The sequence below is a fragment of the Gracilinanus agilis genome, chromosome 1 (assembly GCF_016433145.1).
Source record: "Gracilinanus agilis isolate LMUSP501 chromosome 1, AgileGrace, whole genome shotgun sequence".
Lineage (NCBI taxonomy): Eukaryota > Metazoa > Chordata > Mammalia > Didelphimorphia > Didelphidae > Gracilinanus > Gracilinanus agilis.
Genome location: NC_058130.1, coordinates 314,390,132 through 314,417,561, shown reverse-complemented (window position 1 = coordinate 314,417,561; position 27,430 = coordinate 314,390,132). Strand labels below are relative to the sequence as shown.

Sequence of the window (27,430 nt, the reverse complement as noted above, 5' to 3'; positions counted from 1 at the left end):
AACGTCACATTAATTTTTATCATACATACTATAATTCTACAATCTTTTCATACTTTTTATCATGAGCAGTTTGCTTTTTTAAGTATAGCTTCTAAATCCAATTTATACTGTGTATGAACTGTATACAATAAAATAAATATGTAAAAAATATGCCTCACTAACAAAAAATTGGCACAATATAAGTATATAATTACATCAATTGTTCCTTATAATAATAATGTTATTAAAACCATTAGGAAAAAAGGACCTTAATTAAGCACTCATCTTTATGGAATTATTTAATTTACTAATGATAAATCCATAATAATCAGATTTTATTCTTCTATTAAGCCTTCCACCTGTAATGTCAGTGGCATGTATTCATTAATTTATTCATTAATAGCAAAAGTATCCCTTAAGAGGAGAATCTGACATTATTTTGTTAATATTAAAGATGTTTTGAATTAAATTCCAAATTCTTTATGCCTTTGGATTTCATTTTTATTTCAATAATGCTGATATGGATAAACTGTACTTTCTCAAGTAATGTGTCAACATGTTCACTGGACAAATATCTCATGTTTAGAATACTAGCAGTTAAATAAAAAGGTTTAGAGAAAATTTAAAATTTGAAATACCTAGCACTCCCTTCTACCTTTTCTGATTCTCTGCCACCATCACAGCAAAAATTGAAGGAGGCCACAAAAAGTTAATGGTTATTTTGTATTTTTTTTATTCATTCGTCACCATTAATGGGTTGTCCCCTTCCTACCCTGTAAAAACGATTCCTTTTTTCTTTCTAAGCACTATGGCTCCACAATATTCTTGCTGGTTTTTCATTTTCAACTGTTTTCTATGTTTTGCTTGTATGTGTCCACCCCCTTTTTTTCTTTCTAACTAAGAAGAACTTCTCTGGGCTTATATTAAGATAGCATAGCTTTTTTGAAAAAGCTACAATATTATGTTCAGGTAAACACATAAGTTAAAGCTGTGTAAGCATGAGAAAAAATGGATATTAAGGACTTAAAGAATTAAAGATTTCCATTGTGAAGTTCAAAGGTCTCTATGTTCTTAATGATTAAAAATGAAAATGTATAATTTAGATTTACTTGCTATCAGGAACACAGGCTAAATCTTTGCAACAGGCAAAGATGACAACTCATTCTACCCAATTTGACTTGAAAGTTTTAGTCAGCAGAACCAGAGAATATTAGAAACAGAAAAGACATCAGGACAACTAGTCTAACATCCTCATTTTATAGATGAGAATACAGATCCAAACATATAAAGTGACTGGGTAAGGCCAAAATCATATCTGATATTTCAGATTTGGTGAGAATTTATCTCAATTATCTCAAATGATAAATCAAATTTACATAGTTTCTGACCTCAGTGATTAACTTAAAAAATTTTTAAGAAGCCTTTTGGATAGAGGGGTATGAACTTTAAATTTAATTCTATAGTGAGAGCCATTCTTGAGTCATAAAATTGTAGTCAATTTTAAGTGTCATAACACATAGTTATCTGAATAAAAACTATCATGGCTATTAGGTAATTGTCTGGATAGAGGCAACAATAACACCACATTCATGAAAATAAAATAATTAATCAAAAAAGACTTTTTTCAAAAGCCTCAAGTGTTTCCTAGAAAGTTTTTTAGCAATGTAATACTATTTTATTCATAAAAAATTACTGATAAATTGCTCAAGTGGCCATTTTCAATCATTCATTACAGATTTACTGTACAAAAAAGGACCCTATATGGCACAGAATTGGAGGAAAGGGTACTCAATAAACAATAAAACATGATAATATTCTCTAAAACATTACCAAAAATTGTATCTATTCAAGGATTTTCATAGTAATATTATATGTAACCTCAAAAATACTGAAAGAAAACTATCTAACAACAGAAATACATAAATTGTGATATGTTAATATAATGAATATTAAAAAGCAATTAAGAGAGACAAGTATGAGAAATGAAAAGAAACTGAAAGGTTTTTTATAAAATGCCAGATTCACTTTAATTTTCAATAGGGAGAAAATGTAGGAGTAAGAATAAGAGGAAAAAGATATGAGCTGAACTGGGATTTTATTAAAAAGGATAGCAGTGGTATTTGGTTATAAGAGATTTGCAAGAACTTGAGGGAGAAGTTGAAGGAGAAATGACACTCATGGAGGACTTAGTTGAAGGAATAAAATTATAGAAAAGATCTGAAAAGAAAATTACTTAAAAAGTACAACTGCAATAAAATAGTAAGAGTGCTATGAAAATTAAAAAAACAGAACTATATACTAGTTCATAGCAGATCAGGGAAAGCTAGATGCTTTAGATGAATATTTTTAATTCTATAAGCTTTTGATTTCTAAATAGAAAGGCACAACACAAGAAAATGCATATCTATGAAATGTCAACATTCAAGTAGCTAAGAGCGGGTAGCACAGTATAGTAAATAGTGTCAGACTTAGATTCACAAAAATCTTGGTTTAAATCTCAATTGACACTATCTGTGTAAAAGTGAACATGTCCCATCACAACTCTGAGCCCCAGTTTCACCATCTGTTGTGAGGCTCAAATGAGATGACATTTATAAAGCACTCTATAAATTTTGCAGCACTGTGAGCTCCTTGGGTACAGACATTGTTTTTTACTTTTTTTTGGTATTGCCAGCATTTAACAGAGTGCTGGGCACATAACGGGTGCTTAATAAATACTATTATTGGTATTATTAGAAAACTGCATGGACCTTTACTCCTTTTTCTTGGCCTTGTCAAATGTTTTGCTATTACCAAATAAAAGAGGCTTGTTTTTATTTTACTTGGATGATCTCTTTAATAAAGAATAAAATGCACAAACTAAGTTCTCTTCCAGTGAGGCAAATTATTAAGAGCTTTGGGTACTACTATTTTTTTTTAAAAAAGAAAGATTAAAGACACTGCTTTTGTTGGGGAGGGGGATTATAGCCATCTCTACATAGATGATTTCTAGACCTATATATCCAGCTTCAGTCTCTCACCGGTTTCATTCTCAAACCCAAATTGCCTATTGGATATTTCCATTTATCCATCCTGCACACATCTCATATTCAACATGTTCAAAAATGAATTCATCTTTCCCTCAAAACTCTTATTCTAAACATCTCAATTTCTGTTCAAGTTACCATCATTCTTCTAGACTAAGTTTCATGATTTTGATTCTTTACCTTCTTTCACATCAATCATTTGTTAAATCCTGATGTTTCCACCTTTACAACATCTCTTTTTGTAAGACCCCTTCTCTTCCCACACATAACTACCGCCTTAATTCAGGCTCTCATCATTTCTCATCTAGATTATAATAATGAGTCTCCCTGGCTCAAGTCTCTCCCCAATGTAGTATATCCTACACATTATTGTCAAACCAATTTTTCCTGAGCCTAGATCTAATCATGTAACAAACCAAACCCACCCCGTGCCTTTATTCAGTTATTGCCTCTTGTGTCATTTCAGTCATGTCCAATTCTCTGTGACCTCATTTGGCAAAGATACTAAAGTGGTTTGCCACTTTCTTCTCCAGCTCATTTTATAGATGAGACCTGAGGCAAGCAGGGCTGAATGATTTGCTCAGGGTTACATAGCTAGGAAGTGTCTGAGGCTGGATTTGAAGCCATAAAGATGAGTCTTCCTGACTAGTCCCAGTGTCCCACTTCTTCATCTAACTGCCTCTTAGGATAAGATAAAAATTCTTCTATTTAACTTTTTAAAATGTATACAAAATCTGACCCCATCCTATCTTTCCATTTCATTAGACTCTCTTCTTCCCTCTGCACTCTTTCTTTCTTTCAGCCTATTCTTCTTTGGACTCTTCACTGAAGATTCTCCATCTCCTTTTTTTCCCCTCAAACACAAAAATTATTATGAACACAGTAATAAGTTAAGTTAAAATTCTATGAGTAGGTAGCTCAGTGAATTGAGACCCAGGCCTAGAAATGGGAGGTCTTAGGTTCAAATCTGACCTCAGACACTTCCCAGCTGTGTGACCCTGGACAAGTCACTTAACCCCAATTGCCTAGCCTTTACCACTCTTCTGCCTTGGAACCAATACACAGTATTGATTCCAAGATGGAAGGTAAGGGTTTAAAAAAAATTCTACCAGTGAAGGGGAAAGGTCTTAGTTTTCCAAAAATATTTACAGTTGCTCTTTTTGCGGTGGCAAAGAATTGGAAATTGAGGAGATGTCCTTCAATTGGGGAATGGGTGGATAAATTTTGGTATATAATGGTGATGGAATACTACTGTGTTGTAAGAAATTATGAACAAGATGATTTCAGAAAGAGCTGGAAAGACCTACAAGAACTGTTACAGAATGAAATAAACATAACCAAGAGAACATTGTACACAAAGCAATACAATGCTATCCACTCTCCAGAGAAAGAAGTATTGGAGTCAGAATGTAGATCAAAGCATATAATTTTTTACTTTAGCTTATTTGGGTTTTTATATGGGGGTTTTAACTTTATATGATTATTCACTTAACAAAAATAAACAATACGGAAATGTTTTACATGATAATACATGCATAACCCAGATTGAATTACTTGCCAGCCCTGGGAAGGGGAAGAGAAGAGAGGTAAAGAAACAATTTGGATCATATAGCTTTGGAAAACTTATGTGGAAATTTATTATTACATATAATTGGTAAACAAACTATCTTTATAATAAAAAATTGAAAAATTAAAAAATTCTATCAGTACAAAAAGCAAGCATATCCCCAAAGTAATGTGTATGAGTTAAATAAGTGTGGCCTCTGGCAGCTCTCAGAGTCAAGAGTGGCAGAGCTGGCAGGCTGGAGAAGCTTTTACACTGGCTATATACTAACAGGCCTTTCTTTACACTGGTTATATCACTCCCCCATATACCACCCTTATTTGGAATGCACTCCCTGCTCATTTCTGCATCATACAATCCCTCTCTTCTTTCAAAAAGTATTTCAAGTACGATCTTCTTCATGAAACCTTTCCTGAGACCTCCCAATTACTTGTAACCTCTCCAAAACTACCTTCTTTTGAACTATTTTGTACATATTTATTCATTTCTTATTTGTCAAAAATATATTTGCAAATATTTATTCATTGACATAGTATGTCACTGAGCATTAGTATATAACTAATTAGCATGTACCATATTGTAATAATGTATGTACATAATTGCTGTCTTCCCATTAAAAAACTAAACTCCCTTCTCTTGATGGTGAGTTGCTCTCAGAGTTGATTTTAGAGAGGGACTCAAGCTGCCCAACTCTCATTCCTCTTCTGCATCTGCTTGTGACTTTCTGGACATTGACATCATCACCAATATGGGTGTCTCTCTTTCTCCCTGCTTCTTTTCAGCTCTCTTTTGGTGTATTCTTTCTTCATCAGAATGTAAGTTCCTTGAGCAGTGTCTATCTTTCTATTTATCTTATATTTGCAGTATCAATATGTGGAATAGTTCCTGGCACATAGTAAGCATTTTAAAAAATGCTTGTTGCCTTGCCTTGACTTCCACAGTACCATGCTGCCTCCATTCAATTTGTATATGCAATATTGACTTTCTCTTTAAGCCAGCAATTTTAAAACATAATTCTAATTTTATGTTTTGAAAAATGTATGGCAAAGTCATTTGCCTATATTAAATCAAACAACTTTGCTCCTAAATCTGTCACAATGAGGGTGGGGCTAGGGTGAAGAGATTAATAGGGCTATATATTTATGCATTGGAAAGAAGAGGTGTAGAGAAAAATAAAAATGATCTAAAGACATATCAAGACAAAATATTTGTTTACTACTTTTCTAGCCAACCTTTTCTTACCTTCCACCCTAATCTTAAGTCATTATTGAGTTAGGTATTTCAATTTAATCAGTATTTATTTAGTGTCTGCTATATGCAAGGCACTGAGTACAGGCAAAGGACAAGTAGTTGGACATAAACTTCCTTTACTAATATACACATCATGCTTGAAAATCCCATTCTAAAAATCACTAGTGAGCATAACTTCAAGAATTCAAAAGGAACAAAACACAAACAAGGACTTAAAAGGAATAAAAGTATAAGCACTATAGTAAGATCCCCTTTATTTCCTACCTGCAATAACCAATACATCTTGATAGAGTTCTATTACCCCTGACTTTTTAGGGCCCCATAGCTTAATTGGTGTAAACTGTGTTCACGTTCTCATTCTGCTTCGTTTTTACTTCTCATTGCATTCCCTCTATGGAAATTCTTCTACCCAATGCATTAAAGGGTTTCCTTTCATTTTAAAAATATTTCATTATACACCAAGTCGTGTATCGATATTTTAACCCTATCTAGTGCTCTAAATAGTCCACATATTTCTCTTTATGCCAGTCTTGAAATAGCTAATGTGTCTATAAGGTTTCATCATCTCTATATGCAGTACCAATTTTGCTATAGCTTAGTCCTAGAAAGGATCATTGAAAAACTATGGAGAGTAATTAGGCACAGTTGCTGCTACACGTAATGGGTTCATTGGAACTTTCAAATGAAGAATGGATAACTATGTTTTGTTACGTAAATGAGTTTAGGGTCTATTTTTCCAGCATCAGTTTGATTAGATGACTGATAAGTCTATCTATGCCTTCTAATTCCAAAATTCTATGATTACATATTACACAAATAGACTATGAGTTTCATTCATAATAATAATAAATAGCTAACTATATAATGCTTACTATGTGCTAAGCACTATGCTAAGTGCTTTAACTCAATTAAACCTTTCTTCTGGGAGGTAGATGCTATTATTATCCTCATTTTACAGATGAGAAAAAATGAAGAAAACAGGAATTATGTGACTTGCCCAGGTAGTAGGGGTCTAAGGTCAGATTTCAATGCAGATTTTCCTGACTCCCAATCATTGCTCTATCTGCTGCACCACCTGGAAATGAATGTCTTTCTTAATTTTTCTTCCCATAACACCTAGAGTATTAGACACTTAAAAAATGTTTGTTGAGTCAAAGAGCTACTCTACAACAGCAAGGGCACATAGAAGGCTGGACTGAATGAATTTACAGTTGACCAAAAATGAGTATAGTCTCATGATTTTTCCAGTAATACAAGGGGCAAGAGTGAAAAAAACAATGATGGAAGTTACATAGGATTGAAAACTAACAGAGTGGTACATTAAGAGAACTGTTGAAGTGTGTAATTAAGGAGTTACAGCTATGCCAAATGAAAGAGAACTGAAGTGATGGGCTGGGAAAATAAGGGTCAAGTTATCAGGTCAACCACATCAGGCCTCAATCATTTGGCATACTTCATTCCTCACTTCCTGAATAACTATATCATAGATATATGGCTATAAAAGAGGTTGTACCCATTCTAAAACTTGGAGACTTTGATTTACATGTTGATGTGTCCTTCAACATACTGGTTTGCCAGTTCAGTCTCCTTAACTCCAATGACCTACAGCTTAATTCCACCAATACCATTCAAATGGATAGGTAGTCATTTTATAAAACTCACGAGCAATCATAAATTTGCTGCTTCTATGATCTTTAACTCTAAAATTACTTTCTTTGAACATCAAGCACTTATACCTAACTTAATATGTGTCAAGGAACTGTGACAAGCACTGAGAATATAGGAAAGAAAAAAGGAAAGAAGGAAGGAAGTTGTGAGGAATGGGATGGGGGGAGGAGGAAACATCATTAGGAATGGAAATCTCACTGAGGTTTTCAGGATATGAAAAGGAACTAATCACAAAGTAGTGCTTGGATGCATCTTCAAGGAAGAGAGAAATGTTATTAGGTAAAGACGATAAGTGAGTCCATTACAGGCATGTGTGTGATGAAAAGAAGTTCAGTTTGGCTAGAAGAGAGAATGGGAATGGGATTACTATCTAATGAGGCTCAAAGGCAATTTGGGACCAAGTTGTGAAGGATTTTAGAAACAAAAGGAGAGGAGTTTCAATTTTATCCTAGGGGGGTTGCTAGATGGTTTGGTGGTTTGAGAGCCAGGCCTAGAGAAAGGAAGTACTGAATTCAAATCTGATCTCAGATAATTCCTAACTATGATCCTGGGCAAATCATTTAATCCCCCATTTAATCCATTCTTCTGACTTAGAACTAATACATAGTTTTGATTCTAAGAGAAAGTTAGGGTTTAAAAAGAGTTTAAAAAAATTTATCCCCAAAAACAATACATAGTTTTAGAGTTTTATGACTACGGAAATGCACTGGTATATTACAGGAATTTAAAAAATGTCGACTCAGTTATTAATTAAATGTGATAGTCATGTTTGTGTCTAAGAAAAAACATGTTGGCAGCTATGTGGAAGAAGAATTATAATGGAGAAGAGTTTTAGTCAGGGAGAACAATGAGAAGGCCATTGTTGAAATGATCCAGATAAAAGGTCATGAGGGCCTTTATAGCTTTTGTGACTAGAGAGATGTCACTGATGCAAGAAATATTATAGATGTAGAAACGAAATTTCATCCTATGAGATATATAATTTGAAATGTCCAAAAGGCAAGTAGTGATACAAATCGGTAGCTCAAGAGAGAGAGAGCTGAAAAAGATATGTAGATCTGTGAATCATCTAAATTGAGATTAAACACATGGGAGTTTATGAGAGGAAGGGAAGAAAGGAGGGAGACAGAGACAGAGAGAAACAGAAGGAAGAAGATTTAAGTATAAAAGAAGAAAAATAATTCAAAATTTTAATCATCTTTACTCATAACTTAATCATAGCTTTAATCATAACTTTCTATCCTTTAAACTCTCCCTTTACTTCATTCTTCTTCTTAAATATATTGCTCACCTTGATCATGATGTTCTTCTGGTTCAAAATCTCCTCTCTCAGATTACTTTCTTCTCTTTGCAGTCTGGTCCTTGTAGCACATTGGTTCAACAATATACTGTCCCTAACTAGTGAATCCCCTCTCCTCTTCTTTTGCCATTCACACCTTACCAAACCATGACCATCTGCTTCTATGTTTGCCTGTATCTTCTACTTTTTCAGCTTGTACTTGTTTGCTAATGTGAACTAAAATGGGAACTCTTCTTTTCCTCCTTTTGAGTCTCCTGACACTGGCTGCATTACTTTAAGAGCATGACCTGTCCTAGACTCCAAAAACTGCTACCTGGCTAACTGGGGCTATCCCTTTAAAGTAAGATCTTAATATCACAATGGGTTACTTATGCTTGTACTAGCAACCTCTAATAATCTCTCTGCCTCCAGCAATTGCTATCAGTGCATGTGTGGTCTCCTTTGAAACATCATCAGACTGACAATTTCACTCTAGTAGTGTTTTAAACATTGTCAGATCCTCATCCTCAGTAAGGAGTCTGGTACTAATTTCTAGATACATTCCACATTTATCTCATTAGGAATGTAAATAAGTGCCACTGCACCAAGCAACTGGTAGAGTATAGTCAATGTTCCATCAAGCTTTTTTAGTATTCTAAATATATACCTGGCATATCACCAAAATGTCTACACTATATAGTGTCTAATGAACATCATCATAGCCTTTCATACAGACTCCTAAAATTAACAATCTTTCATGAGGTTTTCTCATCCAGCTAATGCACACCAATAGCATCCATGGTGAGAAAGACCTGTGTTCAAATCCACCTTCAGACACTTACTAGTTATGTGAACCTAAGCAAGACACATATATGCCTCAGTTATCTCATCTATTAAATGGGAATGATAATAGGATCTGCTTCCTAGAATTGTTGTGAAGATAAAAAGTCATCAACTCATGGGTTTATTCCACATCTCTATGAATATGATACCCAAATCTTTATGTAGCCCTAATTCTTCTCTTGAAATCTAGGCTCACATCTTTAAATTAGGGCTAATCATTTCTCCTCAAAGTTTCTATACTGTGGAGGGCATCACCATCCTTTTAGTCATTCCAGTTTACAACTCCAGAATCTTCCCTGACTCTTCTCTTCTCTTCACCTCCAATATTCAATCAGTGGTCAAATCTTTTCAATTCACTCTCCTTCTTTCATATTCATCCTCTTTTTCCACACATATAACTTTTACTTTAATTTAGGCTCCCATCATCTTTCACCTGAATTAATGCTAGTGTCTAGTTGACTGGTTCTAGTTGATCTAGTTTCTAAGTTCTTCTCTCTCTAATTTATCTTCCTTGCAGCTGTCAAATTAATATTTTTATAGCAAAAATATGACTATGCTACTACTTACCTGTTCAAAAAAACTTCAATGGCTATCAATTATCTTGAGGATAAAATATAAATTCCTCAGCATGGTCATTAAAAACTCTAAAAATTGGCTCCTATCTACCATTTCAGATCTATTTCATATAATTCCTAGTCACAGTTTCTACACTGAAATCAAACTGGCCTAAATAGAAATTCCCCATATTCTCTCTATAACTTGCACAGGTGGTCTGACACATCTTACCTCAACTACTTAGAATCTTAGTTCCTTTATGTTTCACCTTATTTCCTACTGGAAGCTTTTCCTGATTTCCCCTTCCCAGTATTATGTAGAACTATTTACGACAAGGTCAGTTTTGTTTTGTTTTTGTATTCCCAGCATCTACAATGATGCCTAGGACAGTATAAAAACTTAACACATTTTCCAGAGTTCCACTGTTTAAATACCAACCAATATTGATTAAATGACCAATGTTAATTGGTAATGTATTAATTGGTCTGTTTTGCCTCTATTGTCATTTCAACTCAATCTAAAGATCTGATATTTGAATGATGCCTATCTTCCTTGGGATCTAGCTCTTACTACTTCAGAATTATGCTTGTTAAGCCTGAGGCAAGTTAAAAATTATGCTGATTTAATCTCTTGTACCAAAGGCTAATAGTACCAGTTGTTGTTTTTAATATTTCTGATGTTCTAAGATCTGCTAACAATTAAAGAAACAAACCATTAGTTTGAGAACAGAAATGTCAACAAAAATAAATTCTAAATGTTTCTTCCTGAGTAAGGACACTAAAATACATGCAACATATTATCCATGACAAGAAGTAAGGACTGGGAAGTTTTCTTATGTATAAAGAAAATAATAAAATCTTGACATGCAGAATTTGAAGATTTCCAACTATTAAAAAGTAGTAATCGTCAAAACAATCTGATATTGGCTAAGATAAGAATAGTGGATCAGTGGAATAGATTAGGAACACAATATGCAGTAAGTACTGACCTTAGTAATTAGTAATCTAGAACTTGATAAATGCAAAAATTCCAGCATTGAGAACAACAACTCACTCTCTAACAAAAACTTCTGGGAAAAATGGAAAGCAGTTTGACAGAACCTAGACATAGACCATCATCTCATACCTTATGCCAAGATAAAGTCAAAATGAATACATAATTTGGACATAAAGGGTGATACCATAAGCAAATGAGGAAAACACGGGATAGTTTTCCTCACAAATGTATGACTAAGAGAAGAATTTATGATGAAACATAAGATAGAGAGCATTACAGAATTCAAAAAAGGATAAAAATGCATCAAGTTATAAGTTTTTGCACAAACAAAAATAGTGTAGGCAAGATTAAAAGGAAAGCAGAAAACATGGGGAGAACTTTTAAAGCAAGTTTTTCAGATAGAGGCCTCATTTCTAATAAAAATGCAAGTCATTCTTTAATTGATAAATGGCCAAAAGATATGAAAAGGTAGTTTTCAGAAGAAATAAAAACTATCTGTAGTCACATGATAAAATGCCCTAAATCACTCTTAATGAGAGAAATGTAAATTAAAATAACTCTAAGATACTACCTATTAGACTGGATAATTATGGCAGAAAAGGAAAACAAGAAATGTTGGAGGGGATGTGAAAAAACTGGGATATTAACACACAGTTGGGTGGAGTTGTAAACTGATCCAACCATTCTGGAAAACATTTTGGAACTATGTCCAAAGGGCTATAAAACTGTGTATACCATTTGAAACAGCAATACCATTGGTAGGTCTATATACCAAAGAAATAAAAAAAAAAATAAGGACATATATGTACAAAACACTTATAACAATTTTTTATGGTGACAAAAAATTGGAAATTATGGGGATGCCCAATTGGGAAATGACTGAACAAGTTGTGGTATATCATTGTAATGGAATACTATTTTGCTATAAAAAATGACAAGCCAGATGTTTTCAGAAAAACCTGAAAAAACTTACATAAACTGATATAAAGTGAAGTGAGCAGAACCAGGAAAACACTGTATACAACAGCAACAGTAATATTATACAATGATCAAATGTGAATGACTTAGCTATTCTCAGCAATGCAAAAATCCAAGACAATTACAAAAAGCTCATGAAAAACCTATCCACCTCCACGGAAAGAATTAATTGAGTCTGAATATAGATTGAACAATACTTTTTTTTAAACACTTTATTTTTCTTGTTTTTTTTTTAGTCTATATTTTCATTCACAATTTACCTAGTATGGAAATATATTTTGATTGACTACACACATATAACCTATATCAAATTACTTATTATCAAAGGGAGGATATAGGAAAGGAAGGAAGGGAGAATTTGGAACTCAAAATTTAAAAATCAATGTTAAATATTGCTTTTACTTGTAATTGGAAAATAATTAAAATATTTAAAAAAGAAATTGTAATTCTAACACTTAGAAAGTATAGTTAATAATATTACCACATGATTTATAAGGATTGTCCTATAAAAGCAAACCTTTAATAAAAAACATCCCCTTGTAATATTTCATCAAGGGCAACTGACAGGCTTGCCCTAAGCCAACATGACAAGGTTAAAAATCCTATATTACACCCTCTATAATCTGTACCCAAATACTTAAAGATTCCTACCTTCATCAACTCACAGCGTGGTGTTGTATACATAGATACACAGGTGGCACTCAGAAAATTAAAACTAAAATATGTTATACAAATTAAGAAGAGTTTTATAGATGAGTTCTTGAAGAAAATACAAAGGCCTAAAATATTGTTGTTTTAAATGTTATTTACTGATATCTCATCTTGCATGAAATAACTCATGATGATTATTCCATTTTATGATCAGTAGTAGCAGAATTTATTTTTAAAGACTTGAATAACTCCTTCAAAATTGAGACAACTGATTTTAATACAACTGGTAGACAAATATGTAACAGTGAAGCTGATGGTACATTTTAACTTTTATTATTTTGAGACTACCTATGAGATCTGGGAAAAGAAATACAGGTAAATTTTTACTTATGGGCTATAATAGTAGATTTATCTTCTGGGGAAATCAAAATCCAGTATGAATAGCAGCAGCCCCTTGTGGTCTAAAGAAAAAAACTCCAGGGTAGTGTATCTCTAATCATGGGAGGTAGAAATATGTTTTTTAAAAGAATATATATACATATTTAGCCATTTGACTCAGTTCTCCACCCAACACATTAAAAAACAGATGCTTTAAAAATGATCTGTTGGCAATATGCTTGTTAAAATTTTATCAGTTGGAATATTAAAATTCATTATGAATTAATTAACACATTATATAAAAATAAAATTTTCATCATTTTATAAAATAATATAACCAGTAGTGACTAACATTGGGAATTTTGTGCGCCTTTATTTGTGTTACAGAAAAAGAAACTAAATTTATAAGAGTACTATGAAATTGATGACATTTTCTGTCTTCACTCTTGAATTCAGTTGGCAGATGTTTTCAAGAACAAAAAATTCTGTCTTATTACAAAACATATTAAGCAGGTTTTCCTGCCAGGCATATCTGACATGATGTTTATTGCTTAGACCAAATCAATCCCCTTAATAAGCTATAATATATGCCAGCAAATACATTATTTCATAGTTAAGTAAAGTTACAACATAAAATAATCAGTACTTTGATCTCTCTGGCTTTGTTCTTCATGTATCAGAATGTAGTACACAATCTGTTAGTCATATCTACTGATATTCATTTGGATAAGTAAAACAAAATTATACTTTTGTAAACTTAATGTTCCAAATCTTACTGAACTTTTACTTGTTCTTTGCTGAACTAAATATTTGCAATCATTTATAAAAAGGGATATGGCTATTTTCCAGCTGCCTATTTTAGTATACTAAGAAAATAAGATGGTCCAAGATAGGGAAAAAGCTAATATTCAACATGAAATCACAGATTTATAGCTAAAAAGAACATTAAAAATGTTCATTACTCAAAAACCATTATTTTAAAAATGAGGAAACAGAGATCCAGACAGTTGAAATAATTTGTCCAACATCCTGTAGGTGGTAAGTGGTAGTGTTAGTATTTGAACCTAGATCCTCTGAACACAAATAACAAAAGCAGGACTTTATTATTAAACAAACACTGTGGTTATCACCTAATCATCTGTTCTTAAAAAGGAACTACCAATGTTCAAATGGAACTTTTCTACCCTTTTCCTTCCATACCGAATTCTCTACCTACCCCAAGAGTATATTTTACCTTTTTTTTATCCCCCAACCTGTTTAAATGTTAGAGAAAATAAATGGATACCAATAGTACATCTAGTAAATACTAGTGCATTTCCTATGTAGTTTTCTATGGCATTAGTATGTAGTATTCTCTAGTATAGGTATTTTTAAAAGATTTTTTACATGATGAGCCATGTGTAAACAATATAAAAAATCCAGATGAATGAGAAAAAATCCAGAAAAAAATAGCTCCTACACAGATAAGCATTTGTATATTAAGAAATATTCCAGTTTTAAATGAATACCAACAATTAATTTTAAAAAATACATATTGAGTACCTACTACATGAAAGAGTCTGTAAGTGAAATCTAGTCATGTTAGAAATACTCCCTGTTTTCAAGCATTCTGCAAATGCACTAACTTTGAAAGCCCAATGCAAATGTGAGGAAATTAAAAGCATGGGACAAAATATAGGCACAGGAAAAGTTAAATATGGGTAAATACGGATAAGAGACAATACAGAAGATGTCACAAGGCAGTCAATGATGAACTACTTCAACAAATAGTGCGGACATTAAATTCCATGATTCAAAGAAAGGATCACTCAGAGTTTCACTGGTCAGAGAAGCCTTCAAAGTAGTGAGGCCAAAGTTGGGCCTTAAAGGATTCCTAACAGTGGAGGAGAAAGGGGAACACCTGCTTGTGTAAGAGAATGAATGAGGAAAAATACAAGAAGCATTTAGGAGATGGTCAATGAATGAACAAGCCAGTTTGCCTACAGAACAATTCATATAGCTGAGAGGTGTAAGAGAAAATAAGCTGTGATATGATTTTATTCAGAAGTTAGTGTGGTGTTGACAAAAACTTTACAAATGTCATTAAAAAGCAAATGTTTCCCTTCTAACTTTTATTCATTCACATGAACAATGGGCAGGTTAACTAAGGTATGTGAAATGTCTTAAGATAGATTCTAAAATACTAAATAATCATGTTTGTTAGAAGATTCAGCATTTAAAAAAATATAAACTAAATCACAGAACTGAATTGAATGTAAGTTCAATTGATCTCCCCATGATGAAGTTTCCCTATTGAATGATTTCAGAAATCCTTTACAGGGCTGTTATCTAATGTCATCTTTATATTTCAAGAAGATTTGTCTTATAATATACCCAAAATGTGGGAAAATAGCTTAAAAGTTTTGAAACTCAATTATGTATGTGTGTACATATCCACTTCTATATATTAAACATATACCCTCAAGATAAAAAAAAAGACTTTCTAGTTTTGAATATGCTCTGAAGTTTGCAAGTTGCTCCTTTTTTGGAAGTACAGACAGACTGTACACCAGATGTCAATTTCTAAAAGGAACCTATTGACCTAAAAGGTGAATGCACCAAAAAACTAAGCAATTCACTCCCACCTTCATCAGAAGGACATAAAGCCTTACTATCTAGAAGTATTCTGAAGAGTGCATCCATCTTTGCTCCTTTGCAAACTGCTCTGAGGTTTTAAAGTGAAAAGGTGTCAAACACAAAATACTATTACATATCTAAGAGTGTGAGTGATACACATGGGATTTTGATTTATATGATCTTTTTTGTCTTTTACTGTTTCCTGAGGAAGAAGAGGTACTTCATGGAAGAAATGGGATAACCCAGAAAGTGAAGGAAAGAGTTTGAAAGATGCAGTACAAAACAGTAAAAAAGAATGATAGAGAATGAGAAAGAAAAGAACATGCAGAACAGATGAAGAAATTACAGGGGAAAAGACCAGGGAAAAACAAGAAGGCGTTTAACAACAACAACAAAAAGAGCCCAAACAAAAAGAATTCATTTTCAGTGTTAAACCCTGGAAAAGTTAAAACTGGGGATAAATGAAACAGATGTGAAATACAAATTAGAGAAAATGAATATGTACCCAAGAACAAAAGAATAGAAGCAAATGGTGACAAGATAAAGATAGAAAAGAAGAAATAGGACCTAGAGAATTAGATTTCAGAAATAGATGCTTAAATTGTATATGTTACAAGTAGATACAAAAAAAAAAAAAGAAGCAAAAATGCATAGTTGAACACATGGAAAAGTTTCATGTCTTATTTCTCTCTCAGAAAGCTAGGTAGACTAAATATTTAAATGACTGACACATTTCTGATTTTACAGTATCATAGGATGATGGCAGAGATATGGTAGCCTAGTAGTAGAGAAGGCAGCATTTGACTTCAGAGAAGCTGCCATTAAACAAGAGATGATATGACTAAATTAGGAAAAAGAGGAATTCTTTTTATCCATAATCTGATCATTTTTGGTGTTTTCAAATACAGAGAAGAGTTCACATGATGGTAAATTTGTGCTTTTTTCCCTCCTTTGGCATTACAAAATATATAAGAAAATTAAAGGCTTTTGGAGGGCTTTCTGCTTTGGATTCACTTAAAGTCTTGGGAATTATGAGAATCACCTTCACTATCTGATCGCCATCTTAATTTACTCAATAGACTGACATATGGGCAAATTCTGCATTTTTTTTCAGTGAGAATTTCACAAAGGAAAAGAAGTGAACTAGTTTTTATTTTCCCCCAAAGAAGGCATAAAATATATTTATTATTATACTTATGAGTTTAAAAAACAATCCAACTTGTGGGATTTGATATATTATCACTATAACACATTACAAATAAAAATGGTAATTATTATATTCTTTAAACATCTTCAAATTTTTCATCTGAAGAACAAATTCATTTTGTTTTGCTTTCTCTTTGGTATATCTGACATGTTTTATTCTTAAATTAAACCACCACCTTCATTAATAAGAGCTAAATTGAATGAATCTGTCTCAAACACAAAATCCACAGTATGTATATCAAGCAGAATGTGTCAAAGTGCAAATAAAATTGTTTGTGCCCCCTGTAGAATTAGAAATCCTCGGGAAACACTGCTCTAACGATCCCATGCTGCTAGCATTACCAAGTGCAAAGGTTCATTGAGTAAGAAAAGAGCAAGGGACAGAGTTCCTTCATTACACCATTCCTGAACTATTCTAACTTAAATATTTATTAATATATTAATATCTCTCTCCCTTAATCTGCCTTTAGAAGATAAGCTAAGACACAATGAATGGCTGCTCCCGTGAAAATAACATGTTACCTGATAAAATTGATACCCCACAAGATGAACACTGGTATTTAGCACAGTACATTATTAATTCAGCAGGTAATACATTTTTTACAATTATTAGATAATCTATACTCTCTCTAATGGACAACACAATGACACTGTATTTTGAAAGGCATGGTATATTGTGCAGTTATCTTTGAAAGTTTTCCATATGTACATTAATTATGATAAAATTATTTTAGAAGCTATGCCATAAAAAAGAGACCCTGATCTAAAAGTAAGGCATACTTTTACTTATGGCTTATATGAAATGATGTATGAACTTGAAATTATGTGTTTAGGAACCTTATCAATATCATTTTCTGACTGGGACAGAAAATACCCTGAGCAAGCTGATACTCACATGAAATAAATTCCTGAAAAAGTCACGTACTTCATTTGAAAATAAATATTTTGGGGGATAAAAACCATATCAAGTAATGAAGGAAAAATATAGCAACTTGACTTACTCTAATATATAATGGTACCATCTCTTTTTCTTTCTGGGGATTACGATACTTTTCATAAAAATCACGCCGCTTCTTTGCTTCTTTGAAATTTTTATCTTTTCTTTCACGTTTTTCTGCTGGCTCATCTGAGCCATCAGAAGATAACTGCACTTGTGATTTGGTCTTTTCCACTTCAATATAGTTTTCATTGGGATTGAGCACTATTACTCCATAGCCTTCCTGTTGTAAAAAGAAAGGGAAAAAAACAACAAAATTTAATCATAGAAATGTTTTCAACTTCTAAAAGCATAAATCTTTTATATTAAGTAAATTCACATTCCTATATTTCATAAGTTATCATATTATAAGTAGGGATATACTTTTTAATTTGGTCTTCTGAAGTTCTACATTTCTTTAACTTATTGAGAGATGGATTGTGTATGTATATGTATACACACATATATTAAGATATAATAGATAACAGAAGCAAAAAAAGCAAAACTGTGACATGAAGGTTGTTAATTTAAACTAAAAGTTATTATTCTAGATCTTCCAAAGAAAAATAATTTTTGGAAACACTGGCAAGCACCAACCATACTTACACTTTCCAAATGTCATTATTCAGAAGACATGCTTTGAAAAAAAAAATAAATATCATGGTATGCAGTATCATAACTACCATGTTGCATCAAATGAGTGTTCTTTCTTTTTATTCATATTTTTGTTTTGGTATATTTTGTTTGACTACTGATAGAGAGAGGAAAAATAGAAGGAAATATGTACATAATATTACATGCATTTATAATCACATACAGAGCAGAACTATCTATTGTCTATGTAGTTGATTTTGCCTGTACAACTTCAGGAAATTAGACAAATAATTTCTTTAAAAAATTAAAAAATTTTTTGAAAGTATTATAGTATATAGAAATGACTTTTATTTTTATCCTGAAGTTTTCATTTTAAAGTCATTGTCATAAGTCTTTTTTTATTGGGAACACCATGAAACATTTACTATTTCAAAGTTTAGAAATAAAAAATATTTTTGACTTGTTAATAAATGTTTAATTTGCATCTGTGTAATTTTTCAGTTGGATATTGGAGGAACTGATCTATGAATATTCACTTTTAGAAAGATTTAACACCTTTAAACTTAATAAAGTGAAAATGGGGTGAACAAAAAAGTTAGTACCAATAACATCTAAATACAATTTGCTAGAGGTCATTTGAAAGTATTATATATCTTTCTTTTTCTAACCAATTCTCTAACTCACTAAGAGAAATGGTCTGATATTCACAATATTCATACCCTTATAAAACTCTACATGGTCATGGTCATATGATAGTAGGTACTATATTATGATACAAAGAATGACTAAACTTATAGATAATTAAACAGTTTCAAGTAATATCCCCCAAATATTACCTATTTTAAAAATTCAATCTCTAGAACCTGAATTGAATTTTAAATATCATGCCTCTTGTTCGAGTGACCAGCAGAAGCTGATATACACAACTGATAACAACATTAAAAATAAATCAATATTAGTATTCAATCAGTACATTATTACCTTGAAGTATATTGTTAACTACATTTGGTTGACCTTTTCAAGTATTTAAAACAGCCCAACAGAAACTGTTTTGGGATTATTTTTCCTTCCCATTCAATCAGTATATTTTTCAACCACCTTGATTGGTGTGTGTGTGTGTGTGTGTGTGTGTGTCTGTCTGTCTTAAGATATGGTTCTCAAAGGGTTCTTAATTCAACTTGGCAGGCTCAGAGTATAAATATAGGACTTCCTTTTAAGAGATATGAAAATCATTTATTCAGTGTACACAAAATTGATCGATAAAACAGGATACCCCTATTCAACAGATAGCCTTTTAAGATCATATGAGCTCTTAGAATTCTTAGTCAAAAGCTCCTTTTATGAAAGACTTACAAAATATTCTTAGGCAGAAATAATAATTGCTTCATCTTCATTTTTATTCAAACATCTCAAACACAAAGCACATGAGAAGATTTTTTTTAAGTCCCTATCTACCTAGCTGGTAAGCTAAAGCTATACCAACAAAAGATACTTTATTTGGTCTTGCTTTATTCTAATCTGTATAGCTATTCAAAAGTCTTGTAACACATTGTGATCACTGTCAGGTAGACAGATTGTCACTTGGTGATTTTCTACAGTTGGACACACTCGACTAGTTATCAAAATCACATTTGAAGGAAGTTCCTACCCCTCTTCCTTGTGCCTCTTACAACTTTTCACGCCCTTCTCAAATTTCTGCTATAACTTCCCCTCCCACCAAAACTAAGTTAAAGGACACTGTTGCACTCTGCTAAACAGGGTGAAATAGAGGCATTCAGTACACTGGCTCTGGTGTAAGGAACATAGTCAAAAAAGGTCACCATAGGCCAAAAAGAAAATTGCCTCCTTACTAGATTTTGTACCATGAGTAAGTGGTCTCCTGTCATGTTCCTTCCCTGCCCTCTTCTCTCAGCTGAATTGAACTTTTCTTTTCTTTACATTCTTTTTTTTTTAACACATGCTTTTGAATCTGGCTATCCCAAAGCCCGATCTTGGAATTAAAAAAAAAAAAGTGAGATAGAGATGAGAAAAGAATCAGAGAATTTCAAATCTGGAAGACACCTCAGGGATCTGAAAAATTTCCAAATGAAGGCAACAAAAATTTTAATAAGCTGGTATAATGTGAGCATTCTGCTGATGTGATAGTTGAATTCAAATTAAAAAAACTTCTAAGAACAAAATTTAAATAATTTAAAAGTGGTTAAAATGTTATACAACATGAAATCCATAGATTCAGTAATGGGGGAGGGGGTTGATTTGTAGATGCATTTACAAAATTTTTGTAACCTCAAGTAATATAAACTGAAAAATTATTTTTTCTACTATAGTTGTACATGCATCATGAAATCTAAACTTTTACATATCTAGTCTAAACTAGTCTAAAACAGACACACATAAATCATCAAAGAAGTAGAATTTGTCTAAGTTATTGATTATGTAACAGAAAATTACATGACTCATTTGTCCAATTTTATAAGGACATAATGTCAATTTTTCACTGAGGCTTCAACAGATGAAAAATGATTCTATTTTTAAAATCACTACTATGTAAATCAATTAAAGGATTTTTATCAATTAGATGGTGAATGAAATTTCTTCTTTTTAACACCTGGGTTTTACAGAAAACAGCTTGTTCTTTTAAATATATCAGACCTTTAGACATAAGAAATTCAAGCAAAAATGATCTTGAATATTTATCCAAGGGCCTTTTCTCTAGACATCTCACAAATCATTCCTTTCCTAACTTTCCAAAAAAGATTTCAAACATCTCATAGTTAAATTTTGTTTCCTTTTATTCTTTTTTATTTCAAATAATGCAAATGATGACAATGAACACAAATTATCTTTTATATTTAATAAAAGCTATGTATGCTACTTCTATTATGTACTTATAAAGCAGGAAAAATAAGCAGTCATGTATCAATATTTTAACCCTATCTAGTGCTCTAAATAGTTCACATACATGTATATCATACTAAAAGTTCACCTTTCTCTTTATACCAGTCTTGAAATAGCTATAAGGTTTCAGCATCTCTGTATGCAGTGCCAATTTTGCTATAGCTTAATCCTAGAAAGGATCATTGAAAAACTATGGAGAGTAAATAAATATTCACACGGAAATTAGGCACAGACAAAATCTCAGTCACTAAAATGACAATTTTGAATAAAATATTATTAATTTGATCAAATGAAATGTTTAAAGATGAAGTAGACACCTTAAATCTATTCCTTCTTTTTCAGTAATTCGATCAAAAACACAAAAAGGCAAATGCTCATCAACTGAAAAGTGCTGCAAAACTACTCTCTAAACAGAAGCCTCAAATAAATAACAATATTCTAAAATTACTCTTTATGGCCACTTTCAAAAATTAGCATTTTTGTTTATATCTAGATTCTTAAAAACCATCCATTTATACTTAATTACTCTTTAAGGAGAATAACTTTTTTGCCAGATAAAAAGTTAAGTTTATTTCAAATGTACTTGGAAATTCATCCTGCAATCTTTAAAAAAGATATAATAAAACCTGCAATTTGATTTATCCAAGCCAATCTTAAAACAGCATATTTCCAGAGGCAAAACAGATGTACATTACAGTTAACTAAATTTATGGGGCTTTTTGTAGCAAATTTAGGAGGGAAACACCAGGATAAGTAATCATATATATATGCTTTGTCTCTTAATTCATCAAATGAAACTCACTAATAATGATAATTTTACTTTCAGACCATTGTTTGCAGGGCTAACTCTCTGGACTTTTAAAATACAACCTCAAATTTTCTTTCTAGTCATAGCATTTCATTCAATACAAATACTTTCTTTGGTACAACTTGATAACCTAGGGCTTCAAGCTACCTTTACTTTTAAGTCTATAAGTATATTTGCTACTAAATAATCACTCATTTATCATTCAATCAGCAGATGATGGCTGAGATTAGAGTGGCCTCAAGCAGACAGGTGGTGTTGAACACAAAGAACCAAAGATGAACCTTGATACCCGAATTAAATAGATGCAGAAGTGCCCTCCTCACAAAGATGCAGGAGATAGATAATTAAGAGTTGCCTGACCAAAAGCAGGATGATCTCACAATAAAGCTTTATACCAGATGCTAGAAACTGAAGATTTACACAAGTTAATTTTGCCTGTTAGTCACCACTTGTAAGCTCAATGGAAATCTAAGGTAGTTGAGGCAAATTCTATATCTTTTCAAATCTCATGCGGTTGACTAAACAAATAATGAGCTGAAAGTATTCAGCCCTGAGTATTAATCTACCAACATGGCATGCCATATGTGACCAGAGAGGTCAGGGGCTAAAGTGGGATCCCTTGACCTATGTAACTATCTTTTTGGCCTTCAAGTATGAAGCTGTAAGAGATCATTTTCCTGAGCTTTATCAATCAGATTTTCCAAGTTCAACATGCTATCTGGACTGTTTGCAGCAAGATCATAGCTAATCCCTCAGGGAAATGAAGCCCAGAGTGTTCTGATCTGTAAACTAAATCTGTCCCATGGTTAAAATGGACAAACTATTGTTCATTCATCTTTCTGAAAGATATATGTTCTGTTTATTTCCCATCCTTGTCATAAGAAGGATATGCATATGTCGCTGTTGCAACATCCTAGGTGCAACAGTAAGATGAGGTCATGACAACCAATCAGAAGTCACTAGTGAAGCGTTAAAGTAAACATAGCTGTTGGAGCTGCAGCTCTGCTTGAAAAATGCCCCCTCCATTATTTGAGCAATTTTCTCAAGACGTGACCTGAGACTGAAAAGCCTGAAATGTCAGTTGACTCAGTTTTGCATTTCCACCTAAATGTGCAATTTGCTAACAGCGCCCTGATAACATTTTTGTCAAACTTTCATCCCAGTTCTAATTTTCCTGGTAGCTGCCCAAACGTAAGGGCTATGATCAAATGTGTAAAAATGCTGCTGTAACAGACAAACATACATTGTCCCACTGAGTTCCCAACTTCAAATAGCTCCTCAAGTTAGTCAAGAAAAGAAAACATGCCACAAAAAGTTTTCAGAGGACCACCTGTTGTCTATTATTTTTACATAGCACTTACTCATAAATCATAACACAGGGTAATTAATCAAGCTGTCAAAGAGAAGGTCAGAGGTTATATGGTGGAGTCAGAAGGTCATGCATGGGCTGATAGAGGTCAGGGTCACACTGCATTCCTCATTATCAAGTTGGGATGAGAGAGAGACGGCCCATGCAGACAAAAGTGAAAGCAGATGGAGAAGTGAGTGGACAGAAAAAAAGAAAATTTCACAAACAAAAAGTAAAGAGAAAGAAGACTGTCAGCTGCCTTCAAGAAAAGAACAGAAGAGCAAAGAAATACACTGAAATGTGCTCAAAGGGCTTCAGGAAAATAAAGAAACTACAATTTTATTAATTAAATAAATTGAATATAACTTTTCCTGGTTGTTTTTTTTTAAAATCAATGCACAATAAGCAGTATTAGACAATATGTGGATTTGGTGCCACTTTACCTTTTCAAGTCAGTGAACTCAAGATAAATTAGCATAAGGTAAACAGTTACTTGAATAAAGGGTAATTTACATGAAAAAAAATTTTATACTAAGAGGTTTCTTCCCTTCCAGAAATGCTGTGGGATTACAACATATGGACAAATAAAAGTTTTCACTCATTGCATAGATAATGTTCATTGAGCAAGACACCAAAATATTCACAAATACAAAAACATCATAAAAGTCCTTTTGAATAACACAATAGTTATAAAATATTCTATCGTTACACTGGCCTGAATTAGATGCAGAATACTGTGCAAAATTAGCTGTCACCCTTTCCTCAAAATCTTTGTTAATCTCATTTTGAATGTTTGCAGCTTTATCAACACATGCATCAATGTCAACTCCTTGGTTACTGAACCGCTGTAGTTGGAAGAAGATATAATTAAAATGTTTTGGCACAGAAAAGGTGAAATTGTATCTTCCCCTGTTCCCTTAGGAGTCTGTAAAACATGTAAGATATATTGACAAACACACACCCTTGTCTCTAGTCCTGACATCCCAGGTCACCCAAGTGCTAGTTATTTCAAAACATTCACTTTACACTTGCCCATACTGTCACCTGCTGTGTTACTAACTTTTAAAATGTATTCTAACATTTTATATCTTAAACACCTCAAATTCAAGAGTTCTATTAATGAAAATACGTCAGAAAAAATAACTTCACCTCGTCTTTTTCACTAATCATGCATTTATAACCAGGTCCTATGGTAAACATTTAATTCGATTTTTGTTTTTCCTAGTTGCTAACTTGGCTTTACAATGACAATGAGTAAAGTATTAATTATGCAAGGTCTAAGGACAGAAATAAGGTATTTGGAAGTGTCAATTTAAATTCTTACTTTTAATTTAAGAAAGAGGAACACACAGGGACAAATCGAAGTACAATGGAGAGGCAACAAGTTGTATCTATTTTCTGGTCAATGGCAGATCAAGATTCCTAAGTGAAAGCAAAATAACACGCAACTAGACACACATCTGTATGTACTATGTAGATCCAAACTTGGGCTTGGATAAACCAAAGCAAGAGTAAAGGAAATTTTGCACTTCTTGGATAGTCACAAGTATAGAGTCCCTATTTTGTATTTTAAAGTATTTTATTTTAAATAATCATGAGTGGCAGACAAAGAACTACTAATCATGCAACAAGTTATGGTTTATTAGAGTAACTTCAGAAGCTGTTTCTCACTCAAACTCTGCATTCCAGTACCTAAGCAATATATTAGACCATCTTTTCATCTTACATGCCACCAAAGCAGGGAAGATGTCTTAAAGCACACTGTCACTTGTCTATGAGATTATTAGTTTTTCAAACTAAAGAAATCTACTACAGTACCAAACCCTACATCTTTCTCTATCTGAAAATTATACCAATTTTTTCTCCTCACTCAATTATCTTAAGAGATAAAATTCTAAGTGCTTAGAACATTTTTTCCCCATATGTAGCTAGGAACTTGCTAAATGTATTCAGGTCTCTTGGTGTTTCTAGAGGCCATTTCTTAGGACAAGAGCATACTGAAGAATGGGCTGTTAAGCTCAAGACTCCCTTTAATCCATGGCATTTTCATGCATTAAAGAATTTCAAAGTAGAATTAAATACATATGCCTTAATATGTCAGTATACACCAGTTAAAGAGGAAGATAGTGGGAGGGGCAAAGATAGGATACATCATATGGTTATAAATGGTTTCTAAAATCAATCTTAAAGCTATCCAGACTTCCAAAGAGATCTAAAACCAAGTATTGTTTTTGAGTGGGGTCGGGTGTTTAAAGTTCCTACATAAGAATAATTTTTTAAAGGTGAATTGTTTTAGTGTACACATGCATTCAGACACTTTAGGAAATAAAAGCTCAAAATCTAAGGGTATAGCCTCTATTCACACCTACCTCCAAACAAACAGGTGCAACTCAATATAGCTATGATTTTTCCTTCCCACAGTGACCTATGTCAGAAGATCTGCTCATACTTCTTCTGCTAAATAATTTAATTACTTATGAGTTATGGTTTCTTTGTAACCTTTTAAATGACTAGCTCATTAAAATGCAAAAATATGCAAAACATGATGTCACTGGGTCAAACAGCTGTGTTGGTAAAATTATGGCTGTGAATGTCCCTAAGAACATGAAAATATTAATAATTTATATTGCTCATTAGATGGCAAAAACTCTTTAAACAGATTTAGAGACAGATTAATTTTATAATCACAAAATGCTACACTACCTCATGGTAACAAATCTTTCTACCATCTGTGACCCTTTGATATACATAAAATGTATAAAAATTCATTCTGCTTAAAGGTTCTGTATCAGAGCATGCATATTCATGAAAAAAGTCTTCTCTACCTGAAAGAGGTATAGGATAATGTTAAAACACCACCAAAATAATTGTTAATTGTGACCATTACTAAAATTTTCTTAAATTAACAGATCTTCCAAAAAACTTATGATATAAGAGTCAAACGGTCATAATTCTTCAAACTAATATCATGTGAAGAAAAGTTTTCTGCTGCTTTAAAAAAAAACGCAACTCTATCACTCTATGAATCTAAATTCTTTTAAAGAAACTTTTCAGAGACTTGACGAAGAATTGATGAAACTATGTAAACAAAGTACCATTGCATCCAAATTTTAAAATGTCTCATGTCTATGCTACACAGTATTATGCAAGTGGAAAAATTAAGGGGCAGTAAGACAATCAAAGGAGTTCTTTTAAAGCAAAAATATTTTTGGTTTTAAAACAAAGGCATTGTTTGTCAAATATTTCCTTTTTAGCCAGAAAACTGCTTATTTAATGACCAAGATTTCTTCCTTCCTAAGCAGTTTAAAAACCAATTTCATTATTTACTCCATTCAACTAAAGGAACATGTTCAAGTAACAGCCCACAGTAACAAAATACTTTCCATGTGAATTTTTCTTTTCATCAATATTCACTCATGGGAAAACATAGGCACAATGTATAGACTAACCCACATATATGATGTGACAATATTTTAAAGAGTTTTTTTAAATGCTTAAAATGTCAAAATGTTCATCTTGATTTTGAAAATGAAATAATATGCATGATAGTTCTATGAGAAAGGGAAGGGTTAATGGGGATTTTAAACTAATGAACACAGTGACACAGAGCTCTGAAGTAAGCCATGCATAGTTCTAAGCCAACCTTAGAATTTCCAACCCTTCCAGCACTGGCTTAGATCATACAGGCTCTACTAGAAATGTCAAGAATGTGAAGAGGCGTCTTTAGCCAAAAGGACACAACTTTAAGTACATAATGCTAGCTTACACTGGTTCGTTTATTCCCCTCTTCATTAGTGAGAAAATGGACTCTCGTAA

General features: G+C 32.6%; 1 protein-coding gene across 3 annotated transcripts in view; it reads right to left on the bottom strand.

The window, feature by feature from the left end:
* Positions 1–27,430, bottom strand: part of FAM172A (family with sequence similarity 172 member A) — a 466,248-nt gene that overhangs the window by 293,135 nt on the left and 145,683 nt on the right. For all 3 annotated transcript variants that reach the window (XM_044662804.1, XM_044662820.1, XM_044662812.1), the window contains one exon: positions 17,992–18,210. In XM_044662804.1, coding sequence (XP_044518739.1) covers positions 17,992–18,210 — 219 coding nt within the window. The remainder of the gene's footprint in view (positions 1–17,991; positions 18,211–27,430) is intronic.